Source organism: Colletes latitarsis, chromosome 10 (genome assembly GCF_051014445.1).
Source record: "Colletes latitarsis isolate SP2378_abdomen chromosome 10, iyColLati1, whole genome shotgun sequence".
NCBI classification, from domain to species: Eukaryota; Metazoa; Arthropoda; class Insecta; order Hymenoptera; family Colletidae; genus Colletes; species Colletes latitarsis.
Window position 1 is genome coordinate 23449201 of NC_135143.1, and position 27950 is coordinate 23477150.

Genomic DNA, 27950 nt, shown 5'->3' on the forward strand with positions numbered 1-27950 from the left:
AGCTCCGCCGATTGAGACGTATTCAAACATCGGTTTCTTTTCGCTTTATTTTCTTTCTTAGAACTATAAATATTGTAAGTAATTAAGTTGTTCGGTTGCAAAGACTCTTAAATCGATATATGACTTGTTATACGACGCGAATAATTGAACTTGACGCAAATTGAAAAACAATCGAATTTCAAGAATAAAACATAAATTAACATAAATTTAATTTCAATTTACTGGACATCGAATGTATTTTTTTTTTAAATAAAAAAAAGCTGCTTATATATAGAAGGTTTTACTATTTAACTATAAGCATATCTAGATATGATCAACGTTTCTTAGAAAGTAAGAAAAATGATTGAGTTTATAATTATTCGGAGCACCGTGGTTCGTTTGCGTAATATTATAGATCAATTTGCTTATTAATTTGTTCTTTGCACTCCATGCATGCTTTAGCACCATATGTCAACGTAGGCGTAATGACTGTTTTGTATATCAGCACTTTATTACTTACATTCATTTTCGACCCATTGTCTAATAGATATGACAATAGTTGATATCGTTTATTAGCTTCAGTCCTTTTGAGTCGTGCGTGTGGGTTCCACGCAAGTGTCTTATCCATGTACAGGGTGTGCCAATAATAAATAGCGATACTCGAAGAATAAATTCTATTTATTACAATGGCTAAAATACAATGCCTTCGATTTCTTTTATTTAATAGTTTCGTCCGCTATAACGAGAGACAAAAATCCAAGTTCGAGTATATGAAAACATGAAATATAGAGAAGAAAGCAGGGTGAAAGGGCGAGATACAAGCAAATTGCCGTTTTGCAACCTATCTTTAATTTGCATGGGCGGAAAATAAAATGTATAATTGCTCGTACATTACGAAGTTTTAATTCCTTAATATACGTTACACGTAAATCTTTAGCGTTCGTTTAAAAGCTTGGCCTCCGTTAGATATCATACCTGACCCGAGGGCTGGAATAGCCAAGTTGTGAATACATATATCCGTGGACATGCTCCTTTGCGAAGCGTGAACGTCACGTGGACACATTTGATTGCGGACAGTTTAATTTTCCACTTTCTGCACCATCTATCAACTGTATATGTTTCTGGAGGTTTCGCGAGGCTCCAACAGGATCTTCATTGGCTGTTAGAATGGCTGTGTCATCAGCAAATGCTGCGATCGTTTATTTTCCTCTGTCGGTATATCCGCTGCGTACAGGGTGTCCAATTTATCCTAAAGACGCTAAATGTTTCAGCTGTTTCCTATGATACGAGAAAGTGTCTCCAGGAGACCATAATTTGTTTCAAAAGTGTATTATGACGAGCGAAATATTGCCTACTGGTTGTCGTTCTCGAGTTTCCAATGTAATTGTTATTCGTTTAATATGATAACTGTTTGATACAATTCATTTTATTTCGATTAAATATTAACATTGTCGCCACTTGGGTACATAGGAAAAATGTCATACAATGAGTGTATCGTACACTCCATCGTGTGTATACAAAAACACAGAGAAAATAAAACAACGCGGAAATGTATTTGCAAAAAAAAAAAAAAAAAAAAATGAACAGTATTTCACTCGAAACTTTTACGAGAGGAAGGATAACAACAAATTTTTAGAATTCACGATTGAACGTTTTAAAAATTTTAAATAAACTTGCGTGTAGTAAAATATAACGGTAATATATTATGTCGGAGCCAAGCCCTTCGACACCTGGGTTGGGTCTTCGTTAATATTTAACGCGATCGATGACGAACGTATGGTAGGTCGATAAACAATTTTCATTATAGGAACGAGTAGCGTGATAAATTTACGATCCCAAGCGCGAGAAACGATAAAGATCCGAGGGCTGGCAAAATTCCGCCTATCCTATGGTACTTGTAACAAAGAGCGAATTCTCATAGGGATTGAATTAACGCTGTAGGAGCATGGCTTTTTTTCCCACGTCCGAGACATGGTCTTTTCGCGTGTTGGAAAACGTGCGACAGCGATCACTATATCTCAGATGCACCGTTGAGATAAACGAGTTCTTCCTGCTCCTTAACAACCGCAACGTTAACAATCGCTGGAGATCGGATTGTAAACAGAGATGCAAACGTTACTCGTACAAATTCTTAATCGTGCGTAGACCCAGCAAAAGTTGTATCCGTGTCCGTGGGTCAATGGCCGCTTCGCGAAGACCAATAAGCTTTCTCTCGACCCAGTCAAAAGTGTCGAAGTATGTTCATATTTCTTTTTTAAATTGTTAAGTTTGGAACAGGGTTATATAAAAATATTCCGAATCCATAATTCATCGACGACTGTGAAAAAGCAGAATTTTATACACGATGATCTACAACCTTCAGCCATTGTTTTAAAAGTAATTGCATTCTCGCGCATTGCACCTGTCGATTATTCCGATGAAAAATCCCCCACACATTCGTGTTTAACGTAGTCATCGTCATTGAATCATCTCATGATCAAAAGTAAGAATTGTTTACGAGTTTGAAAAGGATTACACAACCTCGTTGTTGAAACGTCGCGAATAAAGAAGTAATTTAATTTTTACGGTATTTATTGGCCTTCGATCTTTATACTTCTGTCTAGTCTTAAAAAGAAACATTACCGTAATGATCCTTGATCGACTTTGAAGCCATGAATTGCTTTGCAAGATTAATAGGCTGTTACCTCGCTGGTGTCTCATATTACCGAAGTCTTATTTAAGCAACCATTTTAAAGTAAACCGCGAGGATATACTGTTCTCGTATAAACCAAATAAGGTTTCAGTATCTACATTGCCTTATAGAATTGAAACCTTTGTTTCATACTCTCTATACTGCAGATACATCTACACGCGACAAAACAACGGTAGTAACAATTGCTGATGACAAAGCCAGTGTAACAACTAACAAAGATCCTGTTGGAATCATCATGAAATTCCCAGGAACGTACAAACTTAATAAATCGAAGAAGAGGAATAATATTTTTTCGGTCAAGGCTTTGTTTTATCGAATACGACTTGCCTCGCTCTGCTCATTAATCACTGTTTCTACTTCTGCCGAAGTCTAACTCGTATTCGTCGATTTTCTCAAAAACCTTCGAACGAAAAAATATTATTTTATGTTTCTATTTATTTTTTCACGTGTAATCACCTTCTACCAGGTTGTGCAAAAAAGAAAACAGTAGTTTGACTCATATTAGACTTCTGAAACCGCATATCGTTACGAATATACAGCATGACTGCTTATAAGTTGTAAAATACCGAAAGGTGCTGACCATAATAATGAATGGTGATCGAATCCATAATAAGTTTCATAATAACGTGTCTTCCAACCATCTGGTTCGCGTATTTAGTTCAATAACGTTTATACTCGTTTCACTCGATCAGTATTCAGTTACGATTTCAACATCGATCGACACGATACTTCATACCGTCGTGATTCATTGTTTTGCAACATTTTATAGAATTTTACGACACGGGAATGGATGTTGAGATTGGTTTCTTTATTTCACGGAAATGGAATCGCACATTTCTCAGCGGAGTTTCTAGGAAGCGATTCACGCGACACGCGATGACCATCCAGATCCGCGGGAACGTGCGTTTCCGGTCCATTATCGCCGGCAAGGAAATATTTAATGGATCACTCACGATTTCTCTTGAATCTCGAGATCGCGACGGCGCGAGTCGTGACACATGCAACGCGGAATTCAGCCGTTGTTTTACTTGACGCGATTTAACGCTGGAGCATGCTCTGCTCAGATTGCGCATCACCTTCTCATCAACGCTAATTAGCGACGGGAAGACGGCGAGACGCGATACCCTCTCGCGCCACAAGGTTTAGCGTAAAAATTGGCCATTGTTTGAGCGTACAGGGCGATGGAAAAGCGACGCTTAAGACCTTTAGGCGTGTACGGTACTCGCTAATGGAGTAAATATGCTTAATGAACGAACGAGAATAATTCAAATATAAACGCTACGCATTTACAAATCTATTTTATTTATACTCCTGAACAGACTGGGGGATTTTAATGTATCAAAGTGCAATCAACGCGTATTTTGTTGAAGAATATTTAGAAATTCTAAGAATGTTCGAAAAGTTGTTCCTTAACCCCGTAAAGTGAGAAAACTCCCATAAAAATGGCTCAATTCATTTCATATCTAGGTATAGTCCAATTATCCGGCATTTCCTCAGTCCCGAGTATGCTGGATAATCGGAATCTTACTGTAATTGCTTTCTACGTAAGTTAGCGTAGAATTGTTCAAATAACGGGGATCCAAAGCGGTACTTCAATAAGGAAATACATAATTTTAAAAATTTCGAGATGGGTTAATAAGAATAATTGATTCAAAATTAATCAAACTGCACAATTACGTTGAGAACGCGTGTAGCTTGGTTTAAAATTTTTTGCCTGTAAACGTGTGTGCCGGGTATCTCCGAAGAGGATCTAGCCAGATTTTTCGCGGCTGTGGTGACCGCTATAAACCGAATACACGCGCACGCGCGTTCGATCGTATGGAAAGAAGGTGGTTATACGAACGGGTGTACAGTTACACGAATCACCGAAGTCGAAGAAGAGGTGCCGAGTCGAAAGGAGGAGCGAGGAAGAAGGGACGTCGATGCAGAAAGGAGGCCACAAGCGACCTGACCGTCACCGTTATATTGGCGCCCACGGCGAAGCACCTCGGTTCACCTCGATTTACGACCAGTTTCTCGTAACTCGGTACCACGTGTGCCGCGAGTTTCGACGTTACGTTTGACCTCTGCACCCCACCTGTTCAGGCCAACGCAGTTGGCTAGTTCTTATAGAGCGCGAGCAACAGGTATAAGCTCGACGGGGAAAGGATTAGAACAGCGTTAATTTCTTCGCTACGAAGACAAATCGCTGTTACGTGACGTTGGGAAAGACGCTTCGCCCGGAAATCATTTTCAGCGTCGAATTCCGATATCTATCTAACGATTTTTCGCGTCGGGCAGCCACGAGCTCGCGGGATACTAGATCCGCGCCATTTTTTATCTCTGCGGGGTCAAATTATTTTATATGTAATAAACGAGAGTTCAAAACCGATTGTGACGATTGAATTTAGGATTTAAATATGAACATTTACTCGCAACTTTAATGGTTATTATTAAGATACGTTTAAAATAACTTTTCAAACAATACAGTACAGTTATCTAAATTCGGCGTTGCACGTAACAGGATGGACAAAATCTTTTATGGTCCGCCATTCAAAAAAGGTTGCCCATGCCTGTATTAGGCTATGGGTGCAGCCGAACGTTGCACAGTAGAATAAAACGAGCTCATGGCGAACAAAGATCCGCGATTTCGATTCTGTTCTAAAAATTTTAATGCAATCTATTGTGGCCTTTAAGCGATTTTTGCATCTAACGATATCAAAATGTAATTTTTAATTCGGCCTTGACACAAGCAGGAGCTTTTCTACGAGTTTTCAAGTCACAGAAATTACATTTAAATTTGTAAACTTACTCTGTATCTTTTCCTATGCTACGTTCTATGTTTGCGTATTGGCCCAGCGAGTTTGTCAACGCCAGAAACTGTGTTGTATATCGAACGACAGGATTTGCAATTGATGCATGTTTCGAACAACGAAGCAGAAACGACCGGTCGTCGTAATAAATTCCCAATGGCTAATATCGCTGCTGGAAGTCGGGAAGTGCCATCGGTCGTGCATCTCTCGTTCAACGGCGATGATTTGAAAGTCTATGAGATGTATATGGAGACGATCCTTTCGCACATCGCGGAAAATTACCTCGTGCAGATCGATGGGCCCTTGGAACGCCACGCGAGTCCCTCGATCGTCGTCACGATCCTGTCGTCGCTACAGTTTTCACAGGGACGCGATCGTTCGGTGCGCAAGAAAGGAAGTCCGTTAAAATTGTCTCTTGCTCTATGGTTATACACGTTTCTCCGACTTACTTTCTAACGTCAGCGTGCTTCCTTTCAGGAAATGGATGTTGAGAGGCCGTAAAACATGCATTCCCAAGGGGATCAGAGTAGTTCCGAGCGTGTCTCTTCTTGATCCGCTACTACTTTTTCTTGCGATCATTTCACGGCGTTCTCCGGATCAGAATAAAATATAAATATGGGGGTATATTCGCAATTAGTCATAATCAGCAAACACAACCGATCGCACGTTTTTTGTAGATCATTTTTAATTCATTTTGGCTTAATTTAGTTTTAAGTACCTTGTACCACATTAACAATTGAAAAAAGAAAAGGTATGCGATAAGATTTTAAATTCGTAGAAATACGAAGTTTACAAAACATTAACTTTCCTTATCGTGCGCATCTGTATCGTTAACGTAAACCGATGTATCTGCTCAGAATCAGCGAATAGAAACTTGGTAATTTTTCAGAATATAAATTTTGGTAAAAGTCCATTCCGAGTATTTAATTTTGTGTAATTTCGTTTATTATACAGGAGAATAATTTATATGTTCACCGGAGCTCAATTAATCCGAGTAAATCTCCGCTCTGCGTCTGCTTGAGCAAATTTGCCGTTGATCTCTTATCATTTGAATAATTGCCAAGCGGTATTGTACATAGTTATGTAAATGCGCGTTGATGTATATATTTTATCAGTTTAATCTTCCCAATTAAATTAAAAGGTTAATTTTCTGGATGCAAGTTATCACTGGGTTATCGAGAGTTATCGCTGAATTATACTTTTTAACAACCAGACCCATAAAGATACGTGTAATCGGGAAATCAGATTCGTTTAACAAATAATCACGATATTATTTTGAACGAAATTAACCGATGTTCTTAAAATAACTTTATTATTTTAAATGTTACATGTAAAGTCTATGCACAAATTCGAAGCAAAATCTGTTTAAAGTAAGGCTTCTGAAACTGATACGGTATTAACCAGGTACAATTCATCATTGAAGCATCGAGGAAGTCTATGGATCACTATACATATAATTATTACACGCCAAGCATTCAATATCACTTTCGTTGATCGAATGCGCTCATAGAAGCCTTCCAATAGAAAATATCCTTCTGAAAATATTGCATGCTTGTAACGTACAAATTAAATTACGTAAGGTATAAAACGCGACGCAAAAGAGTATAGTATTTCATTGCATCGTGTAAACATACTGCTTGCTCGATGTAGGACTCCTGTTACTCGAATAAAGGCATCACGTGTTTGCTCGTTCAATAGCGTGTGCTGCCGCTCGTACGCGATCCGAAATTATATGTATAGTTAAACGCAAATATGATCCGTCTTGTAAAGAGAAACGTGTGCTTCGATAGCTATCGAAGCTCTTTCACGAACCCTGCACGGATGAAGACGACGTGCAGTGACTCTACTGTCAGATGCAAGCAGGTTTGCGACGGGGTAGAAACAAAAAGGACGCGTATGCCATTTTTTGAGGGCGTCTGTTGTTATGGATTTTCCATGTTATCTATCTACCCTGTTTCAATACGTACGCCATGCGGGAATCGACAAAATTTAAGAACAAAACCCTTTGTGGAATTTACGTAGTAGAAAAGTCAATTAGTAGACAGGCTATTTCTAAAGTGTTCCGAAATAAAAGCGATTCGTGATCTGTGAAAAAGGACCAAACAATACCCGCATACCGAATAATACGCGTAGAACGGTGAATACACGGCAGGTATTTCGCTAAAGAAAATCTACCGTCTATTGACACGAGAAACGTGAGAATGTTTAGAAAACCAGGCTTACGTCGAATTTAATGCAAACCTTGGTCTGAAACGTGAAATACCGTCCACTATTGTGCTGCTTTGTATCGCGTAAGATCGTGCGGAAGAATTCATTACTATGGGGAACAGAAACCATTATTATATGTATTCTTTTCCTTGGGTTATGTGCTTTTCTCTAATATATTTGACAAGTTTAAGACTTCTTCAGTTAACTTTGACTATCTTTAGACGCAGCCGTTGCTGCATCTGCCGATAGAAACAATTTATAAGCAGCGTACGATCTTAATTTCTGCTATCCTCGAACACTTAGGGGTACGGACGGTAGCGGCGAAAGTTTTTACGCTAATAAAACGTAGAAACGACCCGAGAAATAATTAAATGATACAAGGCTATCAATATTAACGGTTATTAACTCTTTTAGTGCTAAAATCTAAACGTTTAGCGCCTGCTGCGCTATCGTGTTTATTAAGCTTATTCGAGGAACGTCTATAGGCGTTTGCTGCGCATGGTGCACCAATCGATTGAGTACTTCTATAAATAGAGTTATAAAAGAGAACCTTAAATAAGCCTTAAACGAGCCTTAAAGCCTCGAGGGCTCGAGACTTTAAGACCATTGATCCCTGCACGCTGAATTCCGTACAGGGTTTCCGAGTCCAAAGAGGCTCCGCGAAGAACAGGAAGCGGCCATCTTCAAGAATAAACCACGTGCGCCGCCTGAATGGCAACAGAAGTACTACTCGCTGAGTATCGATGAAAATCTCAATCAGAATGAGAAGCATGTTGATTGGTGCCAGAACTCGAGACTTTCCTCACAGCATGAAATTAATACTATTTATGTGATTTATTTTCAAAGATGGTAGCCTCCATATCGTAACAGAGACTGCAGAGTTGTGAAAATTTATTCGCAAATAACAAAATACAGGCACAATTTTCGACTACTCGTTCCATGGTAGTTCGTTGTAAGAATTGTCAGCGGTCCTGATTCTGTTATTACAAAGCGAAATGTATGTTTTTGGATAGAAACCGTGACTGTACCCACTCGAACTGAAAACGGAGCTCGTGAATTTGAGTACGCGCGTACGTTTCTAAACTAGTTTGTGAATGCGGAATGTTTTCCAGAGCAAGACACCAATTTATTTCTCCTTTTTAAAGGCGCGGCGCTTTTAACTGCTCCGCTGGTTACTGACCGTACCCACTGAGGCGCAGGTCGTGGAGCAGGTAGCCAGGTGCAGGACACGACGAAGTATAAGAAGGAAGGGGCTAGATAGCTGGGCGTGGAGAAAGAGGAAGGTGAAGGCAAAAATGCGTGAAGTAGATGCTGGGTCAAAATTCCTCCGTGAAAAAGTCAGCTAGGGCGACGCGTACGATGATCTGAAGGGAATTACCTCTACGGTTCTCACGCGTGACAGTCCATTTTTATAGATCTTTCGTCCCTTCGACTTGGGAACTGTCACGCATTTTTCCGACACCAAAGCCCCCCTGATTTAATCGAAGCCAAATTTGCCGTTCGTTGTCACTAATTTAATTTTTAATTTTTGTTTCAAGTAAATCGCGAAAATTTACCGTGGACGAGTTCGTAGCTAATTTGAAAGAAAATTTTTCCTAATTGTTGACAAAGAAATAGCTTCTTTCGACAAGTATTTCGATAATTAAAAATCGTAGACTTCTTGATTTCTTTTATGTTTAGTAAAAAATAATACGAATAAGATTGTGTTCGAACTAATCTTTATCGAAAGAATTTCACGAAAATCAATTAGCAATAATGATAATGCAAAACATAAGAGCTTGAATTTTCCTTATTGGATAAAATACAGTATGACGCGCGATGAGAAGTCGACGAGTGGCTCGTACCGCGCGAACATAAACAGTACAAAGAGGGATACTTGAATCTCGTTAAAAATTGTTACTCGAAAGCGAGAATTACCGTACGTTTACTGGCTTTAACATTTTTACACGAGTATTAAGTATGTTCTTTATGAATATAGTTAAAGTGCTTCGCGCAAAAGGGGGTTACACGGTGTGGCTTCCCAAGAGTTCCTCGCCAACAGTTCCTCGTTCATTATCAGACTCATATTTCAAACCACAGCCATCTAAATGTCCAGTCATCGTACGAAGGAAAAAATTGTGCGTCTCGTGTATCTTATAAATATCAAATAGCAATTATTGCGTGAAGTCTCAAAGATGGAAGCGAGCATGAGAATGAGTTCCTTTGGCGTGAATTGCCTTCGCGCTGTTATGGTATACTTATACTCTCGTCACCTCATTTTGCGTTAGCTCCAGGCCTGTTGGAATTAGTCTTGTATATTTATGTTAATACAAAGTTGATAGTCTCGCGAGCACGGTTAGATATACAGTTAGGAAAAGACGATTCTATTTAAATTGTTGATGCCTGATTTAGTCGATTTCGATTGTTGGTGTCCTTCGTGATATAAATTTTGCTTCGGTACTCAAAATAGACAAAAATGTTTCTAGAGTCAGAGCATGGATCAAGTGATGTATTCAACGTCACAAGTTATTCTAGATCTTTAAATTGAAAATTGATCTTTTACGAAATTGAACAGCTCGTAATTTATATCGTCGAACATTTATATTCGTATTGTATAACCAGTAGAACAATCGATACGTTTTATAATTCGCTAATAAGTAGTTATCGTATCAGTAATTTGCATGGTTGTACGGTCGTTATCTGAAAGCAGTATGTATAACGTTACTTATTAAAGTTCAGGGCGTTCGGTAGAAACGAGAACAAGTTTAAGAGACATTATGTTGCCTCCCTGTTGGATTCCCTAGTGGGCCAACAGAAACAAAGAGGTACGGTTTATTGGACGACTCGTCGAGATTCGAATTTAAATTAGTGTACGCCATCAATCATTGCCCATTTAACGAACATCCACCCGATTTCTCATTACAGTTAATTGATTTCGCCTTACGCAACCGTCCATGCTTGCTCTTGACTCGAACCGGGCAATTAAAATGTCTCGTTAAGACGGATCGTGCAAATGACAGTTGGCCATCATTAATTTCGCTTTCCTTTCGATTCACGGTTGCTCTTTTCGCGAGAGCACTGTCTGCCCATTATCCTCTCGGCGAGACTTCTTATAGGGAACTTTTAATGCCTGCCAGTAATGAAAAAAAAGTCTCACGTAAAATTTCAATTATTCCCACTACACGTACGCGTGTGCGTTCTATGGTTAATTGCGGTGCGTTACTATTCTTGGAATATCGCTAGGCCTAAGGGGAGCTCTCGAGACGTTCGCGTTGTAATTATAACAGGCGCAACAGTGTATCGAACGTTGGCCTTTCAAAACGAAGATGGAAACATTGTTATGCAGGAACGCCCTTTACGATCGAATGCCTGTAAGCGCACTTGTAATTACCTGCCCGATTGTCGGGGAGTGCGTGCCACATCGGCGCTTTATGGCCGCCCAGATGTTAAAAAAATAAAACCTCGGCTTTCCAGTTGTCTATCTAAGTATAGTGGCACGGGAAAATATAAGGGCGCTCGCAATTAGAGACGATAATTAGTCAGACGCGGCCTACGATAAAAACGTACCGAGCAAATACTTTACGAAGATCGTTCGATAAGCAGAAACAAACGACTGCTGTTGAAATATTGTTGTTTAACGAGCGTTATCATCTTTCGTTCGAAGCAAGTTTTTCGTTGTCTCAAAACTTTTTTAGCGAAAGGGAATCTAATTTTTTAGATCGATAATCGTTAAGTATAGCTCGCTGAAAATCATGAGATTTACACGGCGACTCGTGTGCCTTTTAAATTTGACGATCACCGACCGGAGTATCGATTTTATGCATTTCTGGCGTTCGCCGATACAGGAAACGTATGAAACATGTATGCGGAATATATTTCATAAATAAATGTAATAATACTAAATTTCGTTCTTCGTAAATGCTTATGCTCTTGCCGTACGTTTAGCGTATGCTTTTCACATTCGCGTACACTATAAATGCATGGAAAGGACGGAGTATAATATTTTCTCGCGCGTAAAATGTAATAAGCGTTCGATGAATTAAGGTAATTTTCGAAATATAAGTTTTATCAACGTGAACGTGAAATTTTAATCGAACGACCAGAACCTTAAATTTGTATCGGGTGGATAAAATTAAATTATCGATTAAGTAACCTTGTATATTATAAATATATTTACGATTAACATAAATCCAAGTAGTTTAATGGATTATCTTAGAGCGTGTCGTTCGTTACACTGTCTAATCGTGTTTAATCATCTTGTTCGGTACAGCGTTTAATCGCATTCGAATACTTTCGTGAGTCACTGTACGTGCACGGTATAGTTGATGGAAGAAATATAGCGAGCTACTCGAGACGCATCGAAACGATCCGTTAAGCGATACTCTTGTTAGGAAAAACTTACAAACGTAAGGAAAACTTGAAATAAAATTTCTATACAAAATAAAATTACTACAAATCTAACTTGGTCTACGGTTTTACAACCGAACGTGTGTTTATTATAATTTTTCAAAAATCGTTAGGCTTTCGAGATGGAAGTCTGTATTGTTGAAACGGTGGAACTGCTGATACCCTATACTCAAGGGCGTTCGGTCTTCGTTCCCAACATTTCCTATGACATTACTATATTACTTCCGCTAAGTATGCTTGTCTTAACGATAGCTCTCGGCAACGAGGATCAGCGGATATCCTGGGAACAGCGAGGCAGTATCTTTCTTATAGATCAACGCATTCATCGTCCGAATTACTTTGGAAATTAGCTTTCGGGTATCGGGTCGGATCATCTTCCATCGTACACGTTCGTTTCGAATGGTTTATTGTAGGAGCGATGATGTCAATACCGCCAAGTGAACGTGAATTCCTTTCAAGCGACTCGTGATAAATGTCAAGTAGATACGCCAGGTAGTGGATGCTTTTCAGATTTCTGATACATTCCATTAAACCTCGCTATAACCTGGAAGGTCAAACCTTTTAATACCATTTCTACTGTAGTTTTATGCATACCTATTTCTACTAAAATCTGTCTCTCGACGTTCTTGCATTTGGATGCAAATAACCGTGGAAATAATTATTAATGCGAATCGAAAAGTAATTTCGAACTAAAATTTTAAAGCTTTCGACACCTTTGGTAGACATAATTCGTGTCTTATATACAAGTTTACGAAAATATAAATGAACTCGTGAATTTGGAGTTACTATCTGCTTTAAAATACTGCTTCTTTAATGTAATCGTGTCTATCCTCGCTTATATTTTTAGGAATGTATCACTGTGATTACATAATTAGTTGCATCATCGAACGAAAGTAAATTGAAATAAATAAAATGTTTGTTTACTGTTTGACATATTGTACCCAGATCTGTGTTGACGTAATAATCGAGGTACTAATTCGTCATCGTACGATGTCACAGAACGTTGGGTATTTCAAGCGAGTCAGCGTTATGATGAGCGTTTGGTAATTTTCTTGACAATCGAATTCCTTTCTCTTTTCATGAATATCGCTTATTAAGTTAATTTTTCTATTGCATAAACCGATTCCCTGTCGATTGCGTCAGCTCCGCGATAGCTGACTTCGCGTGAATTCATTGGAGTGCATCGTCCTTATTTCGCTACGTTTAAAAAATCGGTAAAATGCACTCGATTATGCCATCGTTGTTATCACAATATATAACCTACTGAATGCTATTACGAATTCCACCTTTGATTTGAATTCTTTAGAATCGACGATATCAGCAAGAATCGCGCTGCAATAATCGAGAATGTGATTTCTTCATACTATTTTTTTCGTTCTATCGTTCTGATTAATCAATGGATAATGATAACATTATAGGGAAATAAATAAATCTGAAACTTAGGAAACTGTTAAAATTCTTCTTCTGTGTATATTCGGTTTTGCAACAGTTAAATTGCATGTAATATAGTCTTGAAGGCGATGCAAAATTAAATGAAATAATCTCGACTTATCTGCTCTATCTGTGACATACTACTCCGTGTAGCATGAGAACCAACGGATTCTCCGAGGTGTTTCGTAGTTGTACACCAAGCTTTAAACGTTCATGACGCGCCTCGTAAGACACTTACTCTCATTGTTCTGAATAAATCTAAACGGATCTCTATTTTATAGGTCTTATTATCATAATGTAATAGCCTTATTAGCCTAACAAAGTTCTTCTTGCACGGCGCATTACCCAATTGACAGAAATTAATTTCATTCTACATACAGACTCGTTCGATGAACGAAATCACAGGCAACGTCTCGTTGCAAAGTTTCACCGCAATATCGAAGATCGATAACATTCGGGAAGCTACGGCGTCGTCGTATCCAGATCGATGAACGTTCCACTATGCAGGAAATTGGAATTGATAGAAATAATTGGAGCTCGATAACTATAATTGATCGATATTAACCACGGAAACCGTTAATGCGATGTTGCAGGGGGCCCTCGTTAATTAAGGGAAACGTCGAATTCGCGAGAAATCGTACGACGGGCATAAAATAGGGTTTAAGGTTGGTCGATCTCTCTACCGGAGAGAAATTTAACCGATGCGTTTCGCAAAGTCGAATGCCACGGCGTTTAATCCGCGTTTTAATTATCTCGACACAAGAACCCCCGTGTAATCAAGCAGCGGAACCGCCCGGTCGATCTCACGAACGTGATTTATATAACGCATCCTCGCAAAAAAAAAAAATAAGTAACCATTTCGGTGTGAAACAGGGCTGCGAGTTAATTGGGTATCTCTGCTGGCAACTGAACCCGGTTATGAGAATGTTCCGACATTCGCACGGGTACGCGTTAATTCGACACATTGCCTCATGACACGGGAACGACGCGAGACACGATTGTCGCGGACAGGAATAGAAGATTCCGTTCGTACAAAAGGAGAATCGGCGATCTTCGGAGACGAGATCATGCTCGATTCGCTCTGTCCACCATTATTAACTGGCAATACGCTCAAAGATTTCTCCAAGGCCTTCGTCCATACGCGTTTCGAGTCTGTGAACTTAATTTCATGTTAGAGAAAGGTGCGATCGATTTATATCAACATGGGTCTCTTCGTGAACTTGACCAATTCTGTGGTTTCATTACTGTACGAGTTGCTTAGTGAAAATGAACTCCATTTAGAATGAAATGTATTTGAAATCGAGATGGCGTCGCTTAAGCAGGATTCTTAGGGTCTTTCACCATGTTGTACGCATAGTATCGTGGATATCTTTATTCGTGTAAATAATATAGACTATTCGGAAAGAAAGATCTAAGAGAAATCCTTTCTCGGAGTCAAGAAGATTCATTGAGCACTTGATCTTCTGTAATTCGAAAAGTCGAGAAGGCTGGTCGTTCTGAGTCATAACCCTTTGGAGGTGGCATCGCCTTAGAAACACGTTCGTGATCTTCGGATCAGGAGGTTATAGGCTCCCAGCCAGGGAATTCCAAGAGCTGCCACGCAAAACAAGAATCAATATTTGTCTCCAGTTTGTTCGAAAGAAGCTTTACCTGGAACCTATTTGTTATTTTATTAGGAAGGTATCGGTTTCTTATTTCGAAAAAGTAACTAGTATTACTTTTAAAATACGGTTTTTCTTTTAATTAGAATATTCGTATACTCGTATAAATTGCTGATAAATAATATTTACGAGTTCGGTAACTTTAACTCGCATTTAGAGATATTCTTTTACCGTTTGGCGGTCCTTTTGAACAGTATCTCGACGGATAGTACGAATTCGCATTAACGCGGACAAAAGTATTACAAATTGGCCGCAAACGAAATGGCCAATTTACGACGACGATTACTTTCTCAACGGTGAATTGCAAATCTGATTGTATCGTCGAAACCTCGCGATGATCCTCGTCGCGAACCTCTTCCCGTTCTTCGGCTCTTCGCGTGGGTGTCGCACTCCGATTATGCGAAATGGCTATTTGCATGCGCGCGCATCGCACGAAGGTCGCTATTACAGTTCCCGCGCATGGACAATGCCATTATTTCAGCGTTCGAGGACCACGCGGATGTGTGCTATTGTGCCATGGAGCGAAACACGACGGATGGCAGCGAGATTACACGATAGGCGTTAGGGTGTCCGAGGATGTCATTGTTTATGCGCGTAAAGCAATAAGCACGTTCCGCGATGACTTACTTTTTCGGTCGAGCAAGATGAAGGTGTTCCCCATCCAACGATATTTCATTTTAGAATTTATTAAATACTAAACAATAGCTTATTTAACACGTTGAGTGCCATGGTTGTCACTGAACTGACAAAACAAGTACACCATCAATTATTTAATTATTCTATTTGTTACGCTATAATTTGGAAAACTGGCGTGACAGTCAGTTTACTCAGAAACTTATTACAGTCGATCGTTAACTTAAACTCAAACAAATTAACCGGAAACATCAATTCCCATTAATTCAAGAATAGTTTGACGTCGAAGAAGAAACAGGTGATTTCTCGACAAACGCGATAAGTTCTTTCTGAAGGACTCTTTAGTTTGTCAAGTACCCTTAAGCGAGACGCAATTTATGCTCGTCGTAGTTGGCTCCTACACGAAGTCGATTGCTTAATAAAACTTGCAAGGAAGAAGTTAAGCAGTCAGCCATCCGGAGGTATTATCTAGAACAGGAATTGGCAAACTGCGGCCCGCGGGCCAGATCTGACTTGCCATGAATACGCGGAGAGAATTAACGGATGTTTATCCGCGAGTTTACTCCGCCATCTTTCATGCTGGTTCCTTTAGCGAGAAGGACAGTCGATAAAATCTACGGGCAAAACTCCAGTAAACATCGAGCGTCCACGGACCGTTTATTATTTTAATTGAGTTTCACGACGAAATCACGAAATTGCTCTTTCAGCATCGATAAAGTAGCTTTAACACGTTATAACCATGCCAGCGGATGCATTTACGCGAATTAATTTCAATATTTATCGCTACCGATTCGTGAAAAAGAACACGTTCGAAGTGTCTGAAATCTCGTTGAAAGTCTGTTCGATTTCGTAACAGTTTTTCTGCGATCAATTTTAACTATGGAGATTGCTAACTTCGAACTCGAGGGAAGAAACAAAGATGGTTATAATTTGGGACCAAGATTACCCAGAGCACACATCCATATATACTTTTCTCATCGTTTGTACGTACCTGAAACACCGTGCGTTACAAAATGCATTTGCAACGAATTAATTCGTTTCCCGTTCGAAGGGAAAGTAGCTAGCGCGCGACAACTGCGATCGTTTCGAATTCGAGCGGGCCTCCAAAGGGAAGCCGACGCTAGTAACTTTCCCTTAAAGCGGGAAACGAATTAATGCGGCGTACACGGCGGATTTTATTTGAGATGTTCGAAATAAAATGCAGAAGTCGAACGCAGGTAAATCCTCGGGGCGAAAGTAAACACGACACGGGACATCATGGGTTTCGCACGTTAAGTAGGCGCGGCTGATATACGATCGCATAAACCGCGGACAAGAGATTTCCCTGGATTTATTATACGCGACAACTGTGTCGACGCCGTTTAAACGAGGAAGCCGCTTCGCGTCGCAGGAATCTCCGCGATCTGCCACCTGCAACGGCGTTGCATCGTCACCGCTTACGTAGCAATTACAGCACGGCCCCTGGTACTTTTATAGTCGTGAATTTGCATTTTGCACAGAAGGCTCGAAGCGCAACCGCGATAAATCGTTTTGTCAAGGGACTTCAACGCGCCGTGATTCATTTTACGTCGACGCGTTTTATGATAAGAAGACGAGGGCTGCCAGCCGATTCGCGCGTCGTTCCAACTTTCCATAATGTTTGCGGGGAACCGACGGTATTTTTAGGAACTCGTTATGTTAATATCAGAAAGCTTCGTAAGCGTAATAAACAAGAACAGGAATTCTATCTGTAAATCAGACTTTATTTAGAATTAAGTTACACGGTACGGTCGAGTAACTACCTGTATATTCTCATAACTATGGAAATGAGAGTAAAACTTGTTTAACAAATTGCACAATACGTACGCGATCATCGTGTGACGGCATGTTTTATAAATATGGAAATGCTTTTCAGACACGACGGTTATTTTTACTTTTTTTAACGATATCGATAATTAATTTCTCTTTTTTTATATACTAACACAGTGTATACATTTAGGTTATTTGTAACGATATTGTAAGTAAATATAAATAATTGAAAGTGAATTTCATTATTGATATTTCCATTGTGTATCGTGTAAATATGTTTCGAGTAAATATCGTCAATGGAAAATATGATGTTGATGTACTATAATTCGTTCGAACGATCTTTGTGTAGTTTGCAGCTGAGATCGTTTAATAGCGATGAGGCTCTTGTTGCACAACCTGAATCATAGAATAGAGATGAGTCTCATGTTCAGTTTGAAAGTACAAAATCTTACGGAGGAAGAAAAAAATGAATGATGCAACGAGATTTATCTTTCGTGATCTCATACATTCGCAACGATCTATAAGTACAGAATCTAAGATAGAAGTTCACGTAATACCAGACTTTTATATTCGATGGATACATTCTAGATACTTTTACTCTTACAGACAATAATTATTGTTCGTCGGAACATGGTATAAATTTTGTTGATTTAAAATTCAAAATTTTATTAATAATAAAGCGACGTTCAACACTGTAGAGAGAGTATTGGTCGATGGTTAATGCATGCAAGATAATAAAAGTATCGCGTAACTCACCACGGTTATTCGAAAAGATGAACAACTGCATTGAAAATGTGCAATTGCACCTTGCAGGATTATCGTTGCACCGTAATGAGGTACACGATCCATTTCGATTACGTGATTCACCTTGTACGTTGAAAAAGAATGAACCGGATCAGAGCTATGTTATTTCCGTTTGAGTCATTGATCGGTAATCGAACAATCTCCATGAAATTATTACGCTAAGAAGGGGAATTAACTGACGGTAATACGTTACCTGCGAAGATTATGCGGGCATACGAGGATGATTAAGAAGCCTTAAACGCATACCTTTGGAAAGTAGATTGTAGATTGTAATACATGAAATAATACTGGAATCGATAGTCTGTCGAACCGATGCAATGGCTCAGAAAGTTTCAATTTTCTATTCGGTATCACGAAACATTCTGCGCCCGAATAAGGTCTATTAGACGCGTTCGCGAGCTTTTTCATTATCCATTACTATATCACGTTGAAGGAATTACCGATTCGATTGCAATTTACAATTAAGATTACGCGCGAATCGCCATTTGCGTACATAAAAACTCACGGCACGGTTAAGAGGATCAAGCATGAATATTTCAGCAAAATGTTTATGGTCTCTTTCATGTTATAATAATTAAAATAATTAAAAGAGCAAACCGTGGACGTACGCGCCAGTTTTAAGCTCATCGACCCGAAAGGGAATTTCGTCGACGCAAGGATTCAGCCTTCTCGTTATAAAATTGAAATACCACGTTCCGTGTCGTTTTTATTATTTCGACGGAGGTCGAAAAATGTTTGTTCTTCGCAACGAGTTTCATTAACATTAGCTATCGTTCACTTCTGACTTTACGAAATTAGCGATCCAAGGTAACGGGGTACACGTTTTCGCGACAGGAAATTTATAATACCTAATAAATGCAACCATTCACACAAATTCTCGGTAAATTTGCCTTTACCGACTGTTTAAATAATAATCACCATGCCGCATGGAGCTCGACGGGCAGTAATTACTCTTTCTAATTGAAAGCATTTATACGTACACGTAAATAGACCAAGGAAATATAATTATTTATTGAGACCGGCAGTTACAATATTTCACGCCATGTGACGGTGGAAAGCAATGATTTTCCGTCCCTGCCTCGAACATAACGAATCGTAGAAAATTAACGAGGAAAGTCGGAGCTCTGAAATTCTACTAAATATATTTTGATATATTTTTAGTTCGTTTAACCATCCTTCGAGTTTTCATTTTGCAATCTTTCGTAACGGAAAATATTTTTAATCCGTACAGAGTTTTTTAAAATAGTTTCAATTCCCCTTGGTAAATCTAACCGTATTCTCGACACATTTTCCTCTCACTTGGAATCGCCTGCTTTTCGATCCGTACGGTAATTACCGGGACAACCTGTACGCCCGCTACGTGCACGCAGCAGAAACTATTTCATTGGTCGTCGCGCGATAATTCCTGGCGATAGTATCCGCCGTTCAGAAAAGTCTCGGAACAAACACCAGATATATGTAAACGTCCCGCAGGAGTTCCGCTATCGTGAAAGGTGTTCTGTTCGGCGTTGAAAGGTCCGCTACGCCGAGATGTACGCCTACGGTGCCCCTGAGGGGTGGAAGGGAGGGAGGGGAAGCGCAATCTAGTATCTGAAGCACGCGTATTTTTTCGCCGATGTCCCGGTGCAGGGCATTGAAACCCGCTGAAGCATTTAATATTGTAATAGGTCTCAGCTACGGGCAAGATAGCATCTCTAATTCAGCGTTACGGCCAATCGGACATGCAAATGTGCCCGGTCGCGGATCTCGTGTGAAATTAATTGCGCGTGACGCGACTCCAGGGCTCACAGTGGCGAGCTCATCGGACGATCGGGCCCTGTGTCTACACGCGCGTGTTAACACGTGTGCGGAATGGAGACTGTTCTCGCGCGGATACAAGATGTACGATCCGCCACGCGATTCGCGCACGAGCCCGATCGGACGTTCCAAAGACGACGCGCCGGGTTCTCGTTCGACGAACGTTTATCCTGACCAATCACGAGATCAAAAACAAAGTTTGAAACATAGGACAAGTTTGGGAACTGTTTTCATAGGTGATTCAATTATTTCTCAATTTTTAAACGGTTGAAATGTTTCAATGTGGGGTAGTTGTTTAGGATTCTTCTGCTAGAACATCGATTCGAGGCTGGTCAAAGTATGATACCGAAAGAAAGATCGTACAGTGCACACAGTGGAGATCTATTTGCTTTTCAAAGTCCCGAATCGATGATTTATTTGAAGTCGATATTTGAGAAGAGGAGTAAATTAATCCATATTTAGTTGTGAAACATACTACCCTAGACCACTTATTGAGTAATTTATTTTTGAATATGTTAAGCGAATAGTCGTTTTAAAAATTTTCTTTAACGTTGACTCGGACACCGAACAAAATCCAAAATCTTGTCAATAATAATTGCTAAGCCATTGATACGACTTAGTATAAATGAATATCTCAAATACTGGTACTAACATTCGTCAATAATCTGCATGGCGAGCTAATATGCTTATGGCGACTATGGCCAGTTCGTAAAGAGCATACTGATACGCTTATGGTCGTTTAGGAGTTAATCCTCAGCGTATGGTAAGTATTAACATGCCGCAAGGCAAGTGCGTCTCTTAGCAGTAGAAAGAAGATTTTCATCGCTGCAGGATCTAGCTTCTATAATTGTCAGAAATATATGCGTAATTGGACGTTAAATGACGACGTAACAAAATAACCTAACAGAGCAAACAGATCTTAAAAATTAAATAAATGAAAACATTAATCGTAAAATACTACAAAATTGCGTGTAGAAACAAACAATACTAATTTTTTCAACAATTTTAGTTTTGTATTCAATTGCCTTGTTAATTTATAGGTATTTAAAGACAACTCGATTCATTTTTCTTTTGCAATTTATTTTACACGAACAATAAGTGTAAAATAATTTTCTCGAAAAGTATTAGTTTAATATGAGGAAGGATTATATTAAGTAATGGATATTTTTTATAAACTTGAGTATCTATCATAGGATTGAAATTACTGAGTAATTATAAAAGTTGCAAAAGCACGAAACACAATTAGAAAGTTATGCCACTGTTTCCCATAATTGTTACGTGAGACCGGCTAGAAAGACCCAACAGATAGGATATTAATTAAAAGCTCTGGGCGGTGCTCTTAATTAGTACTGATTCCATGCAAATTTCGTTTCAGGAGATTGTAAATTACATTTAACGTAACCGCTAATGTTTGAGCGCGTTTCGTGAAAACGAAATCTCTGAATCTAACGTGATATTCAATTACAGCGTAAGGCCATACGTAATTTGTGTTTTTTCAATGAAACTCCAAGAAGAAAGTTTGTTTTCTCACAGATATTGTTACAAACGAGCGATGTGAGAGTCGGAGTAGGCGGTTATAGGATTTTCAAGACATTCAATTAACTTTCACCGATTGTATTTTTATGTAAAAATTACATAAATGCGAAATGATATCTGACACTAGTTTCTACAGTAATCTCCATCATTTTACAATGGAAATTTACGAATGTTGCTTCTCGATTATACTTGTAGCAACTGATCCTAAACTCGATGACAGTTCAAACACGATTCAATATTTCTCATGATTTAATCTGCTTTCATTTACAATTCATCTATCTTCCAGAGACAATTAACTTATTTATATCAGGCCCTTTCGTTACGGTATTCAAATTTCGAAGTTTCACATTTCTTTTGGAATATAAATATTGGTAATAGAAATAAATTAACAGAGACATACATGTACAATATAAACTGTACCGATATACAAGACTTTAATTCTAACAAAATATCTGTGACACGATTGTACGATACTCGACTGTTTCCAAACTTTCGAACGGTAGCGTAAACGTGTTAAATTCATCGATGAAACAATAAAACTACAAGCTGTTCCGTAGGAATATTTATCACAAGCTATATTTCACACCGAATGGAGGCACAAAGTACGTTTGATCGTGTAAACCTTGCATGATTTCAAAAGGTAATGTCCCTCCCCGTAACAAAGTACAATGGTTTTATGTACCGGCTGGTTGATAGTGCGATTCTAGATATCGCGATAGCCAGCAGGATGGCTCGGCATTATGCAGCGGAGTCAAAAGATCGACGATCGCGACCGTCGCGTACGAAAGGTTGAAAGGTACGAGTCGGTGAAAGTCTTTTCGTACCTATTCGAGTCGGTTGACACAGCTGAGTGAAAGGCACCTGCTAATTAATACTTTTATTCGCCTCTTATCGAGAGAACCACGATTCGACCGTTAATCACTACCGGACGCGTACTTACACGCGCAAATCGTGTGTTAATGTTATCGAAACGGTGAAAAAACGAAAGCTGGTCTTATCAGAAAACAGCAACCGCAACGATTTTTAACGGTATTATGTAATTTCATGGTTTAACGCGGAGTCGATGTTTTTTTACATTCGTATCGTAAAAGGCTTTGCATTTGCAAGAAACGTTGAGCGGCAACAATTTTGAAACGCTCCCTTTTTCTACGAAACGTGGGAGTTCTGGATACGTTTTCTTTGAAAGTATCTTTTTATTTCTGGCTTATAATAATTTGTATACTCAAGAATTCAGGTCGAAAACGTTGTGAATTCAACATTAGTATAAAAAGATTGCCCGAGTAGACTGGAATTTAAATCAATCAACCTTTTGCAATGTCCACGTTTCTGCTGATTAACGAAGCCATTCATCTGAAAGCAACCTTCGTCGCGCGTAATCGAACAGTGAATAAATTCGTTCTCTGCACTTAATTATCGAATGCGGGTTGAAAAGTTTAGACGTCGCCATTGATCTATCGTTTTCAATTTTTGCATCAATTACACATTGTATATGTACAGTTATAAATCCCACAGAATGAGCTGCAGCGACGTCTAATACACTTCCAGCTGGCAAGAACGTCTTCGGGTTGATGTATAGCACGACGACTTAGAAAATATCCCTGGGGGAGTGGTCTGAGCGTGGTGGGGCGTGTTAAGATTGATAAATAAGAATCCTTATATGAATCCTTATATTGCAAAATTATTTTAAAGGCTTTGATATCTTCATCTATTTTATTAAATTCTAATCTTTGAACGAGACTAATTATTATATAAAATTCTCAATTAAGTTCACGTATTTTTCTTTCGTGGGCGCGTAAGCGACAGAGGAATAATTTTACTTGTAACGGTTGAAAGCATATGATTCATGGAAACAGAGAGTTAAACGTAATAGGACCGTTATAATTGCAGCAAAAACGAAACTAGAAATTCTTCCATGTATCGAAATGCGTGCAATTAACGAGGTAACCAATCTAATAAGGAGAGTCTCGGTTACGCAGTAGGTACATCTCTATGATCAATGGTTACTGTTATATATCCGCTTCCAGCTTCACTCGTTGCTAAGTGACCATCCCTTTCTCTTAGAAACACAGTTCAATGAACGAGGTTCTCATGTAATAATCAAGAGCGCATTTATCGAGGTTCGTACTGCCTTGCTCGCGCGAAATATTTTTCTTCGGATCGAGCCTAGTCTCCTAGATCGTGGACTAATCACTTACGAAACCCTGTTACCGGGAACGTCCAATTAAGCGACGAATCATTGATTTCGAGGGTAAATTCCTGACATTGCAATCGCAGCGTTATATGCTCGTTACGCGGGAATACTCGATCGGTTGATTTTCGAAATAAAATTCTACGAGTTTTGTTCGTCGCAAAAGTGTCAAAATCTGGAGGAAGTATTTAAAGAATTTCGCAACTTCTGGGTCAGAGTGTGACAAAATACCATCTTTGGTCTATTCCTGCATGGACGTTGATAAAATTAACAAAGAAAATGCTTGTTGGGCGATGAGAAATGCCATCGTTTATAAGACTTTACCGGCCAGCTCCGGATAGCCAAACCTCACGTTTAACCGAAATTCCCAGGGTATTCTCATTGAATTTCAGTTTCAGCGTAGAGTCGTAGGATAATTCATTAAGGCTGACCCGTTGGCTGGGAGATAACGTTTGCATGTAACGTCACAGAATTCGGAATTAGAAGGAAATCTAGTTAGTTTCAGAATTTGTCGATTTTAGAAATTACTGACTCCATTTTTAATAGTACTTTAAATTATACATCTTTCTTAAAACTGGTAATATCACCTTGTCGATTCCACCAAATATTCTTAATACCTATTCTGGAAAGAGCATGTTTATTCAATCATCGTTTTACATTGGAGAGCCGCGTAGAAGCGGTCGTAGATTTGTACAGCTGGATCAGTACATGGAACCTACGTCCTCGGGTAGCAAGAAGTAGATCGTCACGTCTCCTTGGGCTGTTTTCACTGCCTCCCGGTGTCTGATCAGCAACGCCGCTGCCAGTCCGTACATCAGCAAGGGTATACCTGGCGGAACGGATATGGAATACAAATTAACGAACGATCAATTATCGCGGCGACACGTCGCGTCGTTGGGGCCCCGTCGTTGGCTATTTACAGATCGAAAAAGTGTCAATGAAACGAGACGGCGATCGTAGAAGGACAATGATATCGTCGAGGCGTGGATTTTTCCTTTTACGCGGGAGCGGTATGCGAGCATACGTACCAAGGTTCGCGAGCTTGATCGCCTTGAAAAGTTTGTCCTCGATCGTGAGGTCCTGCCGCGGCCTTTTGGTGCAGTGATATTTAATATATGGAAAGCAGCCGGTTCTAAGTACGTGGTAATTGCTGCTGCCTACCGGCCAATTGAAGTGGGACATTCCCCTTTGATTGTCGACGACGTCGGCATACTTCACGAAATACGACGTCCACGGTGGCTCGTTCGTTTGCAGCAGATAGCTCGTTAAGACCTGTTTGTACCGTAATGACACGGAGTCACTTTGTATATCCTCTCGTCCATCTGTCGGATGAATTCCTCTTTCGTCGATCGCTTAGAACCGCGCAGACTTAGCTATCGCTGACGTTACGCGACGCGAAAACTCTATCGTTCGAGGAATTGTCGTCCCAGGCGACAGATTACAACGAGAAGAAGAACCTGCCAGCTGGAGGGATCTTTCGAAACTATATAAATTGCATTCTTTCCACGACGGGCAGTGAATTCTTAGCATTCGATCGATGCACGAGAATTCTCACGGTTATCGGTTGCGAAGTCGCCTAATGGGAACGGAAAGGCTTGGAAATGCGGTTTCTGCGCGATGGTGACACGTCCATCGCTACTATATCGAGGTACACCTGTGCAGGTACTCGCAAGGTCGAGGGTCTGGGTTCGTTAAGTAAATTATTTAAGATAATATTTACGTTTGAGTTTGAAAATTCGATAAATTAAATAGGAAATATAAGTTATTGAAATTTTCGTCTTATCGAGGTTTCAACATATGGAGGTATCTAACACGAACGTAGTTACAACTGCGTACATTGTACGTAACAATGCAAGTTTGTTAAGATCAAAAGTTCAGTTGTTTTTTTTATTGTTCTTAAATTTAAAGTTGTTTCGACCGCAGGATGGTGATCATTAGCAATCACTGATGATTAAAGAGGCTTACTGTGATTAATGGCTCTGGCTATCTTGGTAATCTTGGATTTTTTTAATCGAACCGTGGAATAATTTTAACTTCTCGAAGAAGAGAAATAAGATAGAACTTTTTGGTGGTCTTCGAGATTTTCATAAAATTTATATACAAGATTAAAAAACTTGCCTCCGATGCTAACGGCTTGTCTTTCTTCATCCACGCCCAGATCGCATTTGAACGAACGATAATTGTGCGTTCAGCAGGCAATACTTTTAAAATCATTCGGTGAACCTTATCAGACCACTTGTGTTTGGTAGGAGTGTTCTGACGTTGCCTAGAAGTTCCTAAAGATCTTAAAAACAAATGGTTATTTTTCAAATAGCTGCAAATACAATAAATTTCATACAGGTTACTATTTTTCTACATAAATTGTACATTTAATTATCAGCCCGAAAGCTCTAACATAGGTAATAATTTCTAATGGACACTCGAGTGCTACGAATAAACTTCCAATATTTGAGTAAATATCAGTATATTTATTTATTTTTATTTTTCAGTACTAAAATGTTTGAATAATATTTGCTAAATATTTCAATCATCGAAGCGTTCGAATATCCTTATGTAAATACTGCGCCAAGTAGTTTCAACCAGTATTGAACAGACATTGACTGTACCACTGATCAGACGATACGCCGCGATGGATTACGTAATAATTTGTCTACACTCACGCACTTTATTTTAAACGGACAATGGGTCGATTTCTTTCAGCAGCTTTCACGATTTAACGTAGAAATGCTTTTATTGAGAACAGATACTACGTGCACCTGCAATCAAGAAGTATGCCACGTTCTAACTTAACAGTGGCAATGGAATATCGACGAGCATTCGTGGCACAGTGGGCTTGTTCGATTCACGGCTTTCTCGCGGCACTCATTATTCTGCCTTTCTAAATTAAACGCGTAGAGAGTGCTGCACAAAATGTCAAGGTTAACGAGGTTCAATTCGATCGCCTAACGGAAAATCGTTTCGAAGTAGGTTTTGGTACGTTCTTTCACACTCACGAACCGTGAAAATACGATGAATCGTAATTGATTGCGCTTGCACAAGCAAATTATACGATTTATCGGTTATTCTGCCTTCAAAGGATATATTTTCGCGATATTCGACTCGAATGGGGTTATGAATATTTGTCGAATTTTTATCTGTCCGAATCAGTCTGATATTTTGAATATACTTGAAATATATTTTAAATATTCGAGTCTTAGAATGTGTGTATGTATTCCGAATATTCGAATTGTTATTTTGTATAATTGTAATAGTTTCTTACACATTTTTAAGGGAAATATTCGCGATAGTGTATCCATTATTTTAAATATAGCATTTCCAGTACTATATTTTTGATCAACGATCTGAAAAATTCTCGAATTTGAAGCGAATCTGGTTGATTTTGAATATTTCGTCCGCCATATTGGATTCTTCAAGCTCATGGTTCGCGACCCTAGAACTCCTAAATACTGATTTTCGTAGATCAATAACTATCTAATATTTTAATATCGGTAGTAAATTGTTTATTTAAAATACTGTTTTGCTCTACTTGTTTGTAATATCGCGGTTACTCGATCGGTTTCGCAACGACAGCGCTGTTACTCACTTTTTGACGCATGCGTGAAATGGACGCCGAAGAATTGCATACGACGCAATCTTCGATCCACGGTGCTTCGTAATACGTAACTTTAACTGATTGTTGCACGTGCCTTTGTCGAAATTGCACTTCGTGTATCTCCGATGCTGCATGCGTTGTCTGTAGAGATATAGAGAACACGTCTATCGATTGCACGTGTCACGAAAGAAACGTCTGGCGAGAAGTTCGTGATTTTACTAGGTCACGAGTCATGAAATAGTCTCTGGCGCTACAGTCGGCTATATTGATCTTCTCTGGCGCTCATTTTGAATGTTCCTCAGCAGCACGGTACCGCAATTGAACGAAATTTTATTTAATTTATTATTATAATAATTTATTTTCGTTTGCTACTACGTAAATTTTTATTTCCAAGTTTGGTCCATTCGTATTATATTTAAAAACCGATGCTGCACGTATATTACAGAAAATATAGAAACATAGC

General features: G+C 39.2%; 3 protein-coding genes across 4 annotated transcripts in view; 2 read left to right on the plus strand and 1 right to left on the minus strand.

The window, feature by feature from the left end:
* LOC143346869 (tachykinin-like peptides receptor 99D) overlaps positions 1–8218 on the plus strand; it is a 127525-nt gene extending 119307 nt beyond the window's left edge. Inside the window, exon 8 of the transcript XR_013080523.1 lies at positions 8208–8218. The gene's annotated coding sequence lies outside the window, so the exon portion shown is untranslated. The remainder of the gene's footprint in view (positions 1–8207) is intronic.
* Cad99c (cadherin 99C) overlaps positions 1–27950 on the plus strand; it is a 131423-nt gene that overhangs the window by 7348 nt on the left and 96125 nt on the right. The window lies entirely within an intron of this gene.
* Positions 24516–27732, minus strand: LOC143346219 (uncharacterized protein C15orf61 homolog). Of its 2 annotated transcripts, none has more exons than XM_076774127.1 (4): positions 27479–27732; positions 26014–26179; positions 24924–25167; positions 24516–24724 (listed from the first exon to the last, which is right to left on the minus strand). In XM_076774127.1, the coding sequence occupies exons 1-4, from the start codon at positions 27619–27621 to the stop codon at positions 24597–24599; spliced, it is 681 nt and encodes a 226-aa protein (XP_076630242.1). In that variant the 5' UTR covers positions 27622–27732; the 3' UTR covers positions 24516–24596. The 2 variants fall into 2 exon arrangements, with proteins under 2 accessions (XP_076630242.1, XP_076630241.1); XM_076774126.1 differs by having other exon boundaries at positions 26014–26209.

What these genes read in the sequence shown, in the direction of transcription:
- LOC143346219 (XM_076774126.1), bottom strand. Translation starts at nt 27,621, where the DNA reads ATGCAGCATCGGAGATACACGAAGTGCAATTTCGACAAAGGCACGTGC. An exon ending in TTTCACGCATGCGTCAAAAA is followed by an intron (nt 26,210 to 27,478) that starts GTGAGTAACAGC and finishes TTGTATTTGCAG; the next exon opens with CTATTTGAAAAATAACCATT. An exon ending in ACAAGCCGTTAGCATCGGAG is followed by an intron (nt 25,168 to 26,013) that starts GCAAGTTTTTTA and finishes CGGTACAAACAG; the next exon opens with GTCTTAACGAGCTATCTGCT.